Source organism: Prionailurus viverrinus, chromosome B4 (assembly GCF_022837055.1).
Source record: "Prionailurus viverrinus isolate Anna chromosome B4, UM_Priviv_1.0, whole genome shotgun sequence".
Taxonomy (NCBI): Eukaryota; Metazoa; Chordata; class Mammalia; order Carnivora; family Felidae; genus Prionailurus; species Prionailurus viverrinus.
The window spans coordinates 80,155,639-80,171,246 of NC_062567.1; the positions used below are offsets into that span (position 1 = coordinate 80,155,639).

The 15,608-nt window shown below is 48.9% G+C and overlaps 1 protein-coding gene across 9 annotated transcripts in view; it reads right to left on the reverse strand.

Annotated features, from left to right (window-relative positions):
- Positions 1-669: 669 nt before the first annotated feature.
- Positions 670-15,608, reverse strand: part of BAZ2A (bromodomain adjacent to zinc finger domain 2A) — a 35,223-nt gene continuing 20,284 nt past the window's right edge. For 8 of the 9 annotated variants that reach the window (XM_047867077.1, XM_047867079.1, XM_047867082.1 and 5 more), the window contains 24 exons: positions 14,962-15,462; positions 14,764-14,824; positions 13,128-13,236; positions 12,860-12,961; positions 12,490-12,700; positions 11,084-11,184; positions 10,687-10,752; positions 10,269-10,502; positions 9,867-10,121; positions 9,273-9,487; positions 8,414-8,488; positions 8,018-8,198; positions 7,854-7,913; positions 7,517-7,661; positions 6,317-6,975; positions 5,938-6,160; positions 5,694-5,849; positions 5,435-5,586; positions 4,980-5,269; positions 4,750-4,882; positions 4,512-4,658; positions 3,907-4,133; positions 3,642-3,785; positions 670-3,539 (listed from right to left, as the gene is read on the reverse strand). In XM_047867077.1, the coding sequence (XP_047723033.1) occupies positions 3,374-3,539; positions 3,642-3,785; positions 3,907-4,133; positions 4,512-4,658; positions 4,750-4,882; positions 4,980-5,269; positions 5,435-5,586; positions 5,694-5,849; positions 5,938-6,160; positions 6,317-6,975; positions 7,517-7,661; positions 7,854-7,913; positions 8,018-8,198; positions 8,414-8,488; positions 9,273-9,487; positions 9,867-10,121; positions 10,269-10,502; positions 10,687-10,752; positions 11,084-11,184; positions 12,490-12,700; positions 12,860-12,961; positions 13,128-13,236; positions 14,764-14,824; positions 14,962-15,462 (4,613 nt within the window). In that variant the 3' untranslated portion in view covers positions 670-3,373. The remainder of the gene's footprint in view (positions 3,540-3,641; positions 3,786-3,906; positions 4,134-4,511; positions 4,659-4,749; positions 4,883-4,979; positions 5,270-5,434; positions 5,587-5,693; positions 5,850-5,937; positions 6,161-6,316; positions 6,976-7,516; positions 7,662-7,853; positions 7,914-8,017; positions 8,199-8,413; positions 8,489-9,272; positions 9,488-9,866; positions 10,122-10,268; positions 10,503-10,686; positions 10,753-11,083; positions 11,185-12,489; positions 12,701-12,859; positions 12,962-13,127; positions 13,237-14,763; positions 14,825-14,961; positions 15,463-15,608) is intronic. The other variant, XM_047867085.1, reaches the window with a different exon arrangement.

Here is a 15,608-nt window from a genome sequence, read left to right on the forward strand (position 1 = left end):
GTGTCCCTATCCCATTTTTTTGTGAGTGGTGCTTTCTTGCATGCACTCGTCATCTTGGACAGAAGTTTAATTTATACTCAAATACATTTTGTACATTTTTTCCTTTATCCAGAAGCTTCTAGTTTTATACTCTTTTCATGTCTATGCCAGTGCCACCTACCTTTTAGCTTATTTTTCCTTTTTGACCCTTGGTATTTTCATGTTCCTTCCCCACAATTTGGTAGAGCTTCATTTTGTCTTTCAACTTTTGTTATGAAATAAAACACAAAAGTCTACCTCCTGGTGTTTTATCCATGGGGGGAAGTTGGGAGGTTGGTGATGGGCCCGTATCTGCTACTGTGGGAACACAAGTGGCAGCTTAGGAAGCCAAGGCGGCATCTCACAAGGTGGGCACTAGGCACTCTGAATCCCACTTTGCTCCAGCACCTTGGCCAGGAGCACTAAGAATCTGTTCCATCCACGTAAACAGAAATCCTGCTCTCGATGCCTCTTGTACAGCAAAGGCCAAGCTTGGAGGTTTGGGGCTACACCTTGGAAGTTTAGGGGCATATTGCTCCCCTGCCTGCTGTCTCCTGTACAAGTCATACTCACCCTAACACCCAGTCTTTCCCTTAGGCAAGTGTGAGAACCTATGCTGGAGGGAAGATAAATACACAAGAGTCTTTTGAATCTCTATCAAATGTGGTTTTTATTTCAACTGACAAGCACTTTTCTACAGCTGCACTTGTGGAACATCACATGGCAAAAACAGGAGTTTTTTCTCTAGACCTTTTTTTTTCTTTTTTAAACCTTATTAAAAATGAGATTGGTCCTAAAAATATAGAAAGAAATAAATTTAAATTCACAAAAAACTGTACATTATCAAAAAGTCACTAAAACACCACATTTGGTTATATAAAAAGTCAAGTCCCTTTTGTTGTAAAAGGAACATGGAAACTTGTTGGTGTCGATGGTATGGTTTCTTCCTGTTACCAGACTGATAGAGGGGAGGGGAAACAAAGGGGCAGGGGGTGGGTTTTATTATTTTTTTTTTTTTACCTGCCTTCCCTACCGAATACTCTTATTTGACAAGAAGAGAAAAATCCACCTAGCTCAAGGGGCAGTGAAGATGAGGGAAAGAAACATGAGAAATGGCCCCTTTGATCATGCCCTACCCCACCCCCCTTAAAGCCCCCACTTCTTCAAACTGAGGCTAGGACTCCACCCCACCTTAAGAGTGCCTGGTCCCTAGGGAAAGAGATGGAGCTGGGAGAGGAATACAAAACAGGAACATGGAGATTTCACTCCCCTGTCCACCTCGCCTCCAACAATAGAAATTAATCTAATACATTTTATACCAGGGGAAAACTGCCATGGGGAGAAAGAAGAGCCCCCCAACTATAACAGTTCCAAACGTTTGACTAACACAAACTTTGTTACAGCGCAGTTATTTAGATAAAATATAAATATTTATGCATAATATAAAGTCAATTCAAATATTCTTCAATCCACCTCTTAAAAGCAAAAAAAAAAAAACAAAACAAAAACAAAAACATAAAATTAAAAGTTTTGAGGTTTATCTGACAGAAAAGGCGACTTTAGAAATAGGCCATGGGGGAGGTGGGGGGCATAAAGGAATAAGAAAGGGGCTGCCCCAGGACCTCCCCACACTGCCCCCCACCCCCTTCAGTGGCTGTCCAGTGCTGCCAGAAGGACAAGGAATGCTCCACCTTGCCTGGCACGCCCTCCCCCACCAATGGAACATTTCTTGGTCACCTGGGCTCTCTGCTTGGGCCGCCAGCAGCCGCCTCCCCAGTGCAAGTACCCGTAATCTCTGATGGGAGGGGCTCTGCTGAGCAGGAGAGCAGGGGGTGGGGGCCCATGGCTGTGGCTGGGAGTTAGCAGCTTTCCTCTCACAAGCTGGGGCTTAACCTGGGCATAGTCACATGTAGGGCAGCGGTGGGCCCAGAGCCCTCTTCCCTACTCTCTTGTGCTCTGGGGTCTCTGCTGCTGGGAAAGGGGCCCCGGGTATGAAGTAGGTAAGGGAAGAAAAGCACAACTAAACCCACAGAAGCTCATGGGATTAGGAAAAGATCCAGTTCTACCCCTCTCCCTACAGAAGCTTAAGACTCCAAGCTACTGAAAGGAGAGGGAGTTCCTGCTGAAAGATTGCACAGTTTGAAGAGGCTGGAACAGAAATGCCTGGGAGAGGAGACACAGCCTTATACCCAGAAAAACTGCTCCTGTGGTTTCCCAAGGACAAAAATGTGATGGTTTGAAACACTAGGGAAGGTGGAAATAAAAACAGATACTTAGGGAACCTGGATGCCATCAAACAACACAGGGCACAATCACAGCATCCTCCCACCCTCCCCCCTTCTCCCACTCCCTCACACACACCACACATACCCACAGACAGACACACACACACACACACACCTCTCTCTGAGGCCAGCTGATTGCTACCTGGCCTCCATCTTGGGAGTGCGCCCAAACTCAGCAGTAGTTGTCCCTGAGGAGTTCCCAAGAGGGAGGTTTGGGTAAGAGGTGGGGAAGGAGGCTGGAAGGCCCAGGGTCCAGGGTGCCTCCCTGCCCTCTCCCCAGGTACTGAGTTTCAAAAAAGGCTAGAAACTCAGCACATGAGGAGTATCCAACATTATAAATGGGATAGCTATTGGCAGGAAGATGAGGACAGAGAGAAAGACAGGGACCTCTGAACTTCTTTTTCCTCTGAAGGGAAAAAAGATTTGGGGGAAGAGAGAGGGGGAGAGGAACCCGTACACGATAGTTTTACATTATTGGATGAGAGAAAATCTGAAAGTAGGAAAAAGGAAAAATTGAGAAAGTGAGAAGCAGGGGAGGGACTGAACATGGAAGCAGCATGTTCAGGGCCCGGTGTCCGGCTCGACACACTTGGGAGTTAAGTCCACTTTACTGGCCGTCACTGCGGGTCCACACACAGTACAGAGTGTTTCTCGGTTTCACACATTCACTAGAACTATTGCTATTGTTAAACAGCCCCAGAATGCTGGGGCACGTACAGGGAAGGAGAAGCTGGGAAGAGGAAGCAGGGACTTCTTTCCTCCTCCTCATTTTAAATTAGGAAATAAAACAGAAAGGAAAAATTATTTCTTTCTTTCTTTTTTTGGCTTTCAGTCCAGAAGGACCTCATCTCTGCCCCTCTTATTTGAGGAGCAAGAGGAGGAAAGGGAGAAAGGGGTGTAGGTAGGGATAAGAGGACGTAGGGCGCTGCCAAGGGTGGGGTCAAAAATCAGGATTAGATCTCTGACTTGAGTCTGGACCCAGGGCAGCATCAGCAGGTAAGAATGGCAGGGTATTTTTTGTTTGGAGGGCAGGGGGAGATGCCACCAGGTGACTCCCCACCTCCCGTGCCTCACAGATTGGCCTGTTTTCCCTGATAAAACTCCTCCCAGCGGCTCTCGAAGAAGCGGCGCATGATGTGCCCAGCCTTGCCCACTTCAGAGTCATCCTCATTGAAGGTCTGGCAGTTGTCAAAGACCAGGAGTGCGTCTGCCGCGAACTCCTCCGAGCTGGTGTACCTGGGCAGGATGGAGGCAGAGCTGTGAGTAGGGGCGGGGGGTGGGGGGGGAGGAAGTTACAGTAGCGACACACAGCCAGGGGAGGTGCTGATGTCTACCTACCCTCCCCGGAGCAGTCGCTCCCGCATGGTGGAAAAATCCATAGGGTTTTTGATAATGCGCCGGTACCCGCTCACCAAACGTGGGTTCACGGGCTCCAGGAAAGGCCAAGCTGCGTCATGGGACTCCATCTCCATCAAGATAATCCTGTCATTTTCATTAAAGGGACAGAGAAGGCTGCATCACAGGAAGCACATACCCTGACCCCTCTTAGCCCTTTACTGAGGCAAAGGTAGAGCCAGAAGTCCCCAGAATTCATTCAACTCACTCGCAAAATGTGAGATCACTGTGGTGGTTCCGCATGGAGAGTCGCCGCCGCTTGGAGGGGGACAGCCCTTCTTCTGAGTAGCGGGGCGCCGCTGGGCTTTCTCGACCCCTTGACAGTACCCGGCGTCGGCGGCCATCCCCCTCTGGGAAGTTCAGCTCATAACTACTTTTCCGCTTCTGGCCTCGTTTTGGGAAACCAGGCTTCTGAGTGAATCCTCCCTCTACCTGCTGAGGATGGGAAAAGGTAAGATGAGTAACAGCTGGACGGGTACTCTGCTTACCCTCCAGTTCATTACAATCCCTGCTTGTCTAAGTGTGATTGAGGCTTCGAAATACTTCCACACATGTGCATCTATTCACGTAAGCCAATAAAGGAGGTAAAAGGAAAAGTATAATCATGAGGAAAGCAAGTGAGGCTACAGAATTTAAGTGACTTTTCCAAAGAAGGACCAGAAAGAACCCAGGTCTCCTAGCACCCAGCCTGGAGCTCTTTCCAAGGAGAGACTGTGGCATGGTAAGAAGTGGTTATCTGTAGGACTAGTAACAAATGGGGTGAGAAAGAAAACCTTTGACTTAGAAGCGGGAATGAGAAAGCAGAAGCCTTACCTGGGCCAAACATACTGCACAGAACCAATCTCCTTCTGGGACAGCCTCCATCTTGGGCCGATGGCAGTAAATGTGGCAGCCGCGGTCACACCCATCACAAAGCAGAAGAAACTCATCATTGTCACCCTTCCGGCAGACGAGACAGGTCTAGACCCAGGATATGAAGAGGCGAGGTGAGCCCTCAAGCCTCTGCCTGCTAGTGACCCCACCCACCGGGCTGGCTGTCCCAGTTTCTTACCACTTTGTTGACGGACTTCTCCCAGGCAATCGACCTCTCCAGCTGGCCCAGGCACAAGCACACCTGGGCCGCACTCCTGCACCGCTCAAGGGTCTGTCGCCATGCTCGAATGCGAGGGGTGATCTCATATGATCTGGGGGGAGAAGGTGGCGATCTTTGGATGAGGAGCAGGACCCATTAAACTTACCCCTTCTCCCCAAGACTGAGAATGGGCAAGAGGGATCACTCACATCTCTGTAGTGGTGCACTGGGGGGCACTACTGGGCGTGCTGAGCAAGGCCTTCTCTAGCACCACCTCATGAGCTGGCCAGAGGGGCTCCCGTAGATACCGCCGCTCCACATTCTGCTCCAGGGCAGCCAGCCGCATCACAGCCAGGTCCAGAGGGTTGGTAGTTTTACGCTGGGGTGCCAATCCTTCCCTACCTCGACCTCTCCAGGTGATATCCTCCTGAGAGTCAGGTAGATGCTCACAGTAGGACAAGTCTTCACGAGTAGAGTCTGGGCTGGGACAGGTCCAGCCCTGCAGGTGGGAGAGAGGAACAAAACTCATTGTAAATAAGCATAGAAAAAAAATTAGCATCATAAGAGGTCACTTGTGAAGTGAGCACCCAAGGTTTTTCCTAACAGAGTCCAAGAGATGAATACCTCCCCCTCAACTTCCTAGCTGGTGCCAGCCCCAGTGTACCCGAATCTGCAGATCAGACAGGATAACCCGCTGTTCCAGCTCTTCTACCCACTGAAGCACAGCCAGGTCTGTCTCATAGGTCTTCTCTTTGGGGCACCAGCTCATAATCCCTTCTTGAGAGGCAGGTAGCTGACTGGGCTCAAAGATGGGGTCTGAGAACACAGAAGACAGAGGGAAAGGCCCATCAATCAGGCTCTTGTCCACAGCAACAGCTCAACATTTACTCTTGGCTCTTCAGCTTTGGGTCAAAGTATCTTACCAGTTGAAGGTCGTAGGCAGACTTCCTGTAAGAAGTCCCTGTGCTTGTTTAGGTGTTTGTGAAGTGCCTTTTCTCGGATGCCTCGGGGGTGCAGGGCCTTGAGCGTGGCATCCAGTGTCTCAGGATCTTGGATGCACCACCAGCCAGAGCACATCTCTGTGAAGAGTTTACGTGTGGGGGTGGGGAGCGGGAACTAGCTATGAATTCCATGGCCTCTATCTGATGCCACCCCAAGGGTACTCACCTGCGGGGACGGGCTGGGCAGTCAGCTGGGTTAGATAACGCTGCTCTATCTGTTTGAAGAACTTACTGGGGGGTCTCCCTCTCCGTTTTGGCTGTCCTAGCCCTGTGAGACTCTGTGGTGTTCCCCCAGGGTCTCCTGCTCGCCTCTTAGCGGCCATCCCAGGTAAAGGGGTAGAAGAGAGCTGCACTGGAGAACAGGGGTTGGCAGCACTGGGTCTACTCATCTGTGAGATGAAACGTAAGGAGATGAGGGTATTTTAGTGTTTAGAGGAACCTAATGGCCCTACCCCTTGCCCCAGCTTCAGCAACAGCCCGCACCCAAGCAGTGGAGCCTGTAGCAAGATGAAGTCAATTGCATACCACGAATTCTGGCTACTTACTGGCTTGGAGGAGGCAGGTTGCTGAGGGGAGAGTGTAGGCTGGTCCTCAGAAACTGCAGGGGGTGGTGTAGGGGCAGCATTGCAAGGCATCTGGGCTGAGAAGTTAAACCAGGGAGCTTGAGAATCGGGGATGGATTCTGCCTCATCAGGCTCTGGCTCCTCCAAGGGCTGTGTTGGGGTTGGGTCCAGTTTTCCAGGGCTGCTGTCAGGTGTGAGGACTGAGCTGCTCAGTAGGGAGCCATGGCTCTGAGTCTGGCTCAGCCAAGACAGGAAGGCTGACTGGCTGAGGTCATGCTGGCTCTGACCCAAGGACAAGGGGGAGCCTTCTGGCTCCAGGAACCCATTTTGGGATTGGGGATGGAGCTGAAGCTGGGGTTGGGGCTGAGCATGAGCCTGAAGCTGAGGATGGGGCTGAATTTCAGGCTGAAGCTGGGCATCAGGCTGTTCTGAACCCTGACTCCTAACAGGGGATTTAAGGTGCCTAGGTTGCATAGACCCAGGCTTAGTTTTCCGAGGTCGGCCTCGGGCCCGGGCAGGAGTACTGGCAGGGGTGCTGGAGCCAGCTAACTCCTTCTTCAGAGAGAAGGGAGCTGGGCTGGGGGCTGGATGGGCTGCCACTTTTAAGGAGTCAGTTTCCTGCTTTATCACATCCTCAGGAACTGTAAAGAGAAAGTGAAGAGCTTAAGACATACACTGATATATATAAGGAGAAGAAAGAGTGAATACTGGATATACATTTTATTTTTCTCTTGGACTTAATCCCCCTGCCCTGCCCCCTCCTTGACTTGAGATTCAATTGGGAACAACTTGTTATGCCAATAAACAAAGTATCCGGGAAAGAAACACTATTCTCAAGTAATCATCAGAAGCAGCATAATCATAAGCTAACATTCATTAAGAACCAGATAGATGTAAAACCCTATCCTAAGAACTAACTCATTCTAATCCTCTCAATCACCCTATGAAGTACACATACTATTATTATCTCCCCTTTATAAATGAAGAAACTGAAGCATATAGCTAGCTGGTAAATGGCAGAGCAAGTAGGTAGGAAGTCTTACTCCAGAGTCTGTTCTTTTAACCACTGTACTACACTGATTCTCATAAAATGAAAAAAGCCCAAAAAGACTAGACAGAAGAAAAGGAACTGGTTAACTTTGGTTAGATAGGACTCAATTCAGGCTCCCATAAAACACCTACCTAAGCTCTCCTCTGTTCCTTCCACAAAGATACCAGCCAAATAGGGCAAGACCCAATAGCGGCGTCTGTAGCGGTCCTGACCCAAGGAGACTGCCCGAAGCATCTGGGATGAATGAAGCAGCTTTTTTCGAAAGAAGAGCTGACGCTGGGTAGGCACCGGAAAAAGAAGATGAATAAAAAACACATTTCCAAGGAGTAACTCTGTCCGATACATGGGAAAAGGGCAATGGCTCTCAGCTTCCCTATAAAATTGATACCATCTGGGACCCCACTCATAAGGTGATCAAATCTCTCGCAGCCCACATCTCCAGCTCCTGGGAGGTTAGGAGCACAATACCTTGCTGAGTTTTTCTATTTGGCGCTCTAGCTCTGGGATGCTTGATGCTGTGGCATCAACCTGAAAAAGAAACAAATGGACAATGAGAGAAAGGGAATTATTAGAATCAAGAAAGAAAAAAATCGGTTTTCTAACTCCCACTGTCCTCAATGTGTGGCTAGTACCTCTCCATCTCTTCGACCCCTACGGCCATGGACAGTCGCCACAGTCTCTTCCTCTTCCTCTTCCTCCATGCCACTGGTCTCCTCCATGATTCGAGAACTGCGCCTCCGCCCCAGGCCCTCCTCTGGCCCTTGCATCTCTACCTCCGGTCGCCCAGTTCGCTTGGCCAGAGCAGTTTTCAGTCTTGAAACAGATTAAAGGAAGCTGTGGTGAGGAACTTGAGACTGCCACAAAAGGAACACCTGGAATCTAAGCCATCCTGAGCCCTGGGGTAAGATCCCGGCCCCAGGGGAGAGGCTATGCGCAGCATCGAGTTCCAGGCAGAAGGAAGTCTTGGCTATGCTCCACCCTTTTCCCCTTCTCTCCTCTCTGGGGTCCATCCTCTGTCCTGTGCCTACCTCCGGAGCCGGCCTTCGACAATCCACTTGTTTTTCCTGTAGCTGGACATACTCTCCAGAGTCTTGTCAATCTCACTGGAGGAGAACAGGGAATGAGATTTTGAGGTAGAAGTGGTAACAAACACAGAAAAGAAGGGAGACTCAAGGGTGAAGGGGCTGTAGCTGAACAGGAGTTTCATCCTAGAAGGGCACCTGGGTGGCTCAGTCAGTTAAGCTTCCACCTTTGGCTCAGGTCATGATCTCACGGTTTTTGAGTTTGGGCCCAACATGGAGCTTGCTGTCAGCGCAGAGCCTGCTTCTGATCCTCTGCCTCCCTCTCTTCCTGCCCCTCCCCTCCTCCCCATCGGAGGCTCTCTCAAAAATAAAAATAAACGTCGGGGCGCCTGGGTGGCTCAGTCAGTTAGTTAAGCGTCCGACTTCGGCTCAGGTCATGATCTCACGGTCTGTGAGTTCGAGCCCCGCGTCGGGCTCTGTGCTGACAGCTCGGAGCCTGGAGCCTGCTTCCGATTCTGTGTCTCCCTCGCTCTCTCTGACCCTCCGCTGTTCATGCTCTGTCTCTCTCTGTCTCAAAAATAAACAAACATTAAAAAAAATAAAAAATTAAAATAAATAAATAAATGTTAAAAAAAAAAAGAAGAAGAAAATAAAAGAAAAAAGGAGTTTCATCCTACAGCCTAGGTTGGATAAAAGTCTTAGATTCTCCCTGGGAAGGTACGAAGATACAGTCCCAAGTTGCTCCAACATCTCCAGAGCATGGCAGTGGATACACACCACCCAGGACGACTTCAGGATGGCTAGACTCCTCCCCTTCTCGTTTCCACCAAGGCATACAGTAACCTTCCCCACCCCAGCCCCTCACTTGATGATGAGCGTGGAACCGTTGAGCTCATGTACAAGGAAGGCCAGGACAGCAGCCTTCTGCTGGGGTGGCTGGGCCTGAAAAGGCTGGGTGCGCAGGCTGTCACAGAGGGCTGGCTCCACTCCATACGCCATGAGGAAGCAGCGCAGGATCTCAGACACATTGTCTCTTGTCAGTGGGATCTCAGACACCTTCTCTCCCAAGATCTTTAAGGACTGTTTGAAGGAGAACAGAATAGGAGTTACGAGAAAAAGTGGAACAACACAAGTTGAGAGAATCTGGAATAAGAAAATACACTAGGAGAGAACTATGAGGTGAGAAGAGGTAAAGAATGAAAGTTGCTAAGATGTGATGAGAAGACAAAGAAAAGGTACAAAAGGAGTAAAACTAAAGGAAAATAAAATAAGCCGAGGGAAGTCAGAAAGAAAAACAGAAGAGAAAATATAAGGAAAACAGAAATAAGAAGAAATCAGATCTCCCTTCACTTGCCCTCATTTAGGGAGGGGCTTTCATATGTTTAACTAAAAGAGAAAACAAAACTGAGACAAAGCCCTGGATCCCAGGCTCCCCAACCCATCTGGGAAAGGCCCTCACCTGACAGTAGGAAGGCAAGCCAGGATCATAGAGCGCAGCCTTCAGGAGCCGCACCAGCAGATCTTGCACCTCACCCAGGCTGTCGCCTTGACACAGGAGTCCCTCCTGTAGGACCCCCAGGCTGGGTACATCTTTGGCAGGGTCAAAGCCCAGCACCTTGCCGAAGCTGTGCAGGAATTCCACGATGGTCAAGCAGTCTGAGAAGGCCCCACTGGGCAGGATCAGACCAGGGATGCGTGAAAAGTCAGGTAGAGGCTGTAAGGATAAAAGTGGTAGGGTTGTCAAACATAACTGAAGGCAACAGTCCGGATATCTAGGAAGTTCTTCCTTGAATGGAAATGTCCACACAACTGGCCCTTCTAGAACCCAGAAACCCAGAACCTGTTACTGTCCCCTCACTACCTGATGGTCAGTCAGACACATATCCTCTGTGGGCTTCTTCATCTCCTCCAAGATCATCTGCTGCCTCTGCCGCTCCTCCAAGCGCCTCTGCATGGCCAGCGTTTTATCTGCTTTACAGGCTGACTTGCCTTTGGCCACTTCCTCCTTTTCCTTCAATTTTACCTTCTCTTTCTTCTCTCTCTTCACTTTCTCCTTCAGTTTTTCCTGCTTTGTCTTTACCTTCTCCTTCTCCACCTACTCACCCAAGGGAGAGAGGAACCAAGAGTTCCATAAAGATTCCAGTCACCACCCTTCCCTAGTCCCCATCCTCCCCACCTCAGAGCCCACAAACATGGCTATAAAACAAGACCAACTCACACATGTCTTGCAAAATCAGTTTGGTGACTTCAAAGTTATACTTGTGTGTACATGCACCTACCTTGGGTTTCTTCTTAGCTTCCTTCTGCTTTAAGCTCTTGGTCTCTTGTTTCCGCTTGTTTCTGGCCTGTAAACCATAAGGGAAGTCATTTCTCCTCAAACTCTGAAAGCATCTCTGCTTGGGCTAGGATTCAAAAACAGACAAGGGTGCTGGGGAGGAGAGGTGAGAGATGGGATGAGGGGTTGGCAATGGATCAATTCTCTCACCCGGGAGTAGTTACCCATGTGATTCTTGAACGAGCCCAATTTTCTAAATCAAGCCCCCCAAAATTCCAGGTAATGAAGGTATGCTGCTACATGAGGTGGGGAGGTGGCAAATGAGGGAGAAGGAAGAAGAGACAACAAAGCAGACTGTAGGAAAAGCTAACCCACTGTGTAATCTCTCTGATGTCCCTCACCTGCCCTTGGACAGTAGACTGACACTCTCCTCGTTGTACCTTCTGCTTCATCTTCTTCTTGATTTTAGTCATCTTTGCTTTATCCTCCTCATTCAGTGTTTCTGTGAGGGCAGAAAGAAAAATGAAGGGTATGGCAGATAGATCTCCAGCATTCAGAGTAGCACATGCCTGTCACAAAGCTGGCTTCCCAAGCAGCTCCCTGAAAAATCTAAAAGTTTGGTTTTTGGTACACATAAGAAAATGCTGGGGGGGGGGGGGGGCGGGGGGAGGGGGGGAGGAAATGTAGAAGAGACACTGGCTGTGGGGTAGCACAAAAAACTCAAATGGTATCTCCTGTCCAGAAGTCCCAGCCCCTAAAACAGGTGGGACTACTTTAGAAGGGGTCCTAGAAGCCCCAACAGAGTAGCTTTGTAGCCGATCTCTCTCCCAGGCTACCCAACAAGGGCAGCTACCCACACACTGATTTTAGAGCAGAGAAAGAAAACTGCCAGGGAAAGAGGGTCGTCTCCAAAGCTGGAGGCACCAATTAACAAAAAATGTGCCAGAAAGAAAGGGCTCAAATAATGGACATCGCAGTAGAACTGGATCAACAGTGACATAACTATTGCTTATGTTAGGCTCTTATGCCTTACTCTACTGAAAAATACAAATTTCTTTGCTTTTGCAAGACTGCATATTGAAGTGGAATGCTGCAAACAATAGAATATTTTAGAATTGATGTTCTTGATAGCATAATACATATTCTATTCTGGCATGGACACACTACCAGCACCACAGCTATACGGCAGCCCTCCAAATTAGATAGATACTATCTGCAGATAAACCAGTATATACTTCTAGTAAAATGTGTCTTGCTCCAGGTCATGTGGTCAGAATGTGGCAGAGCTGGAACTCTGAAGAGGAGTCAGAAGACTTTTTTTCAAATTTTTTCAAATTCTTCACTCTACAGCAGGGTACATGCAATATTTATTGAAAAATTACACATATTACCTGTCTATCCACTAAAACAGCATGAATAATCTTTAGATTCAGATGTGAATTCTGAACCTCCATGATGGTGGCAATGAGTAAGGTAAAAGTGTACAACCCAAACCAATAAGCCAAGGAGCTAAAAGATGGCAAGAAAGGACATGGAAGCCCTCTCCTCTCCTATCAACATCTGGGGACTGCCCAAGGCTCCACTAGGATAAGCAATTCAAGAAGAAACTGGTTGTTAAAAAAGTACCACAAAAGCGCTGGGACCCTGGTGCTGCTTTCCAGGGAGGAGAAGGTGATTCAGAAGGTTCATTCTGTCCAGACAATTAATATCAGTCATGCTCCTGAGAAACCCAGGCATCAGCAAGTCCTTAACATTTCTAATACTTCACATAGCAAGCAGAATCCTAAAGTAAGAAACACCACTGTACCTTGGGCCTCCAGTTTCTTTAGGAGGCGGTTATCTGTCTTATTCAACAGCTCGGTGATCTTGACCTTCGGTGGCCGACCTCGTCCCCGTTTCACCTTGGGGACTTCCTTAGTCTTGGCCTTCTCAGTGTTTCGAGGTCGGCCCCGTTTCCCCGTAATTGCCTGAATCCTGGAAGGGATCTCCTCTGCTGAGAGCTGCACCCACTGCAAGCCCTAAGGTAACGAAGAAACCTGTTATAATGTGAGGGTGCAAGTCACCAGATCCTTGAATCATTCAATGCCCAGAACCTCCAAACCCCACAAGAGGAAGCTACACCTTGTCCACCAACTCTTTCTCAGAGACAAAAGTGTATTTAACCCTGCAATGTGCACCTCTGGTGTGTCTCTCTCTTCAAAGAAATCTCCAACAGGCATACGGGGACTGAAACTGAAGTGCTCACGACGGACATTGTGTACCACGTTGCGGCTCAGGTACTAAAAGGAGAAGGAAAAGTGGCATTAATGAAGTGACAGCCCTATCATGCCTTGGTCCAGCAATAGCACAAGGATAAGCCAAAGAGCAGAAAATGCTAGCCTGTTGCCACTGGGCCCAAGAAAGGGGCCTGTGCTTCCCTTAAAAAGCCCGTGAAAGCTACATTACCTTGATCACTTCTGGGAACTGTTTCATCCTCTTCCCACAGGGGCCATAATACCATGTCTCCCCCTGCCATCGGTGGCTACCCTTCTTGATGCGCACCTCTCTCCGCCACCTGCCAGAGAAGCACACGTGCCCTGCCGCCAGGTCACACCCCTACCCACACACAAGCCACCCCAGGAGCCAAGCCCACTGAGATGACCCTCCCTGCATCTGTCTCGCTAGAACTGCACGTAGACGCAAACAGCATGAGACACAAACTTGGCTGGAAAGCAGATCCACAAATCCCTCAGGCCTTGGAGAAAAGTAACCCACCCAACTACATGTGCCCAGAAAGACCTCCACTCCTGCCTTTACATAAAGTCAGTATAATGAGCAGCCAGGAACCCCCTCCCTGATGCCATTCATGGCAATGTCTGGGTTTCCAGCAAAGAGGAAGAAGACTTGAGGGAATAAAGGCAGAAAAGATAGGTGGGAAGGCAAGCAGAAGAGTAAACTTGCTGCTGACTCCATGAAATGCCTTCCTAGGCCAAGGTTTAGTGAGGAACTCTGTTCTGAGAAACAGATTATTCTAAGACTAAGCCCTATCTTTCTCTCAAAACATTAAGCAGAATTCTGGGACTCCTGGGTGGCTCAGTCAGTTGGGCTTCCAACTTCAGCTCAGGTCATAATCTCACAGTTTGAGTTCGAGCCCTGCATCTGGCTCTGTGCTGACAGCTAAAACCTAGAGTCTGCTTCAGATTCTGTCTCTCCCTCTCTCTCTGTCCCTTCCCTGCTCACACTCTGTGTGCCTGTCTTTCAAAAATATATATTAAAAAACAAAACAAATCAACCCTTTAAGCAGAACTCAGACTTGGTGACCACAAGTAGCCTAGAGGGGTGAGAGTGGAGAAGATCAGGAAGGCAGTTATTCTTTTTTTTTTTTTTTAATTTTTTTTTTCAACATTTATTTATTTTTTGGGACAGAGAGAGACAGAGCATGAACGGGGGAGGGGCAGAGAGAGAGGGAGACACAGAATCAGAAGCAGGTTCCAGGCTCTGAGCCATCAGCCCAGAGCCCGACGCGGGGCTCGAACTCACGGACCCCGAGATCGTGACCTGGCTGAAGTCGGACGCTTAACCGACTGCGCCACCCAGGCGCCCAGGAAGGCAGTTGTTCTTATAAGTCCCTTGAGGTCAACTGGCTTGCTCATTCTGGTCACATACTATTCCTGCCCTTACCTCTCCAAAGAGCATTTAATAAATAAATAAATAAATAAATAAATAATCCCAATTTAGCAGAACTCAGCCATTCCTCATTCACTGTTATCCCTTCTCTAAGCATATAAAACAAGCCAGCTAATTTGGATATCTGAGCTCTAGGGTCACCTGCAGACATTGGAAAAGATAACAGCTGCAGCCCCTGGAGCAAAAAAAAAAAAGTAGCCACTAGATGAGGGAAGAATAGGTGAGGGGAGGCAGATCCTGGGAGAAGAATAGCCTAAGAATGTCAGGCATTATCATTGCAGATAACTGTCCTTTAATCCATTCTTGTCTAGCCCATTCCTCTCCATCTCAGAAGAGATGACCTCTCTTTCCTTCTTCCTAGAGTCAGTCATTAAATTTGTCAAGGTCAACATATGGAACAAACTAGAGCATTTACCCATGCTGGAGGGGAAGACGAACTTCTTCTGGGGTAGCAATACGTCTCCTCAGGACATCACCTTGGGAGGAAGACAAGGAATATCGAGTTAAGAATTCAAGCAAAACAGGGAAGGCCAGCAGGGAAGGGCTAAATGTCACATAGGACAGAAACTTTTCTTGGAACTGGCTAGGAGTAAAACAGAATCTGGACACTCACCACTACCAGAAGTAGTGACTCCTTCTCCAGTGATTTCCTCCAGGTCAGCAGTGGTTTCAGGGAGGCTGCTGACATCTTTATCTGCCGGGGAGGCTGTTGGGAGGACAGCTGCTGGGGAAGCTGCAGGGGACACTTTTGGGGAGGTCACCGGGGAGGCCGTCAAGGAGACTTCTGAGGAGACTGGTGGAAGGGCTGCTGAGGAAGTTGGAGAGACAGCTGGGAATGCTGCTGGGGAGATGACTGGAGAAACTTCTGGGGAGACTGCTGGCGAAACTGCTGGGGAGACTTCTGGAGAGATTTCCAGGGAGGCTGCTGGCGAAACTGCCAGGGAGATTGCCGGGGAGGCTGTTGGTGGGGCTGCTGGTGAAGTTGCTGGATGGAGCTGAATAGTGGATGACTGGTCAGGGGCTGGCTGGGTCAGAGATGGTGGGAAGTCTGAAGACTGAGTCTCCATTTCTTCCTGTTCTGCATCACTACCATTGTTCAGGTCAAAGGTGTTATCTGGAATCGAAAGGGATAAGATGGATAAGGAAAAATAGTGTCCTACGAAGAAAGAGAATCTACTCCGTCAAACCTAGACTAAGCTAAACAGAATTACTTCCAGTGCTTTCCCCTGGGGTTGGAAAATGAGAAGTAGCCTCTGGCTA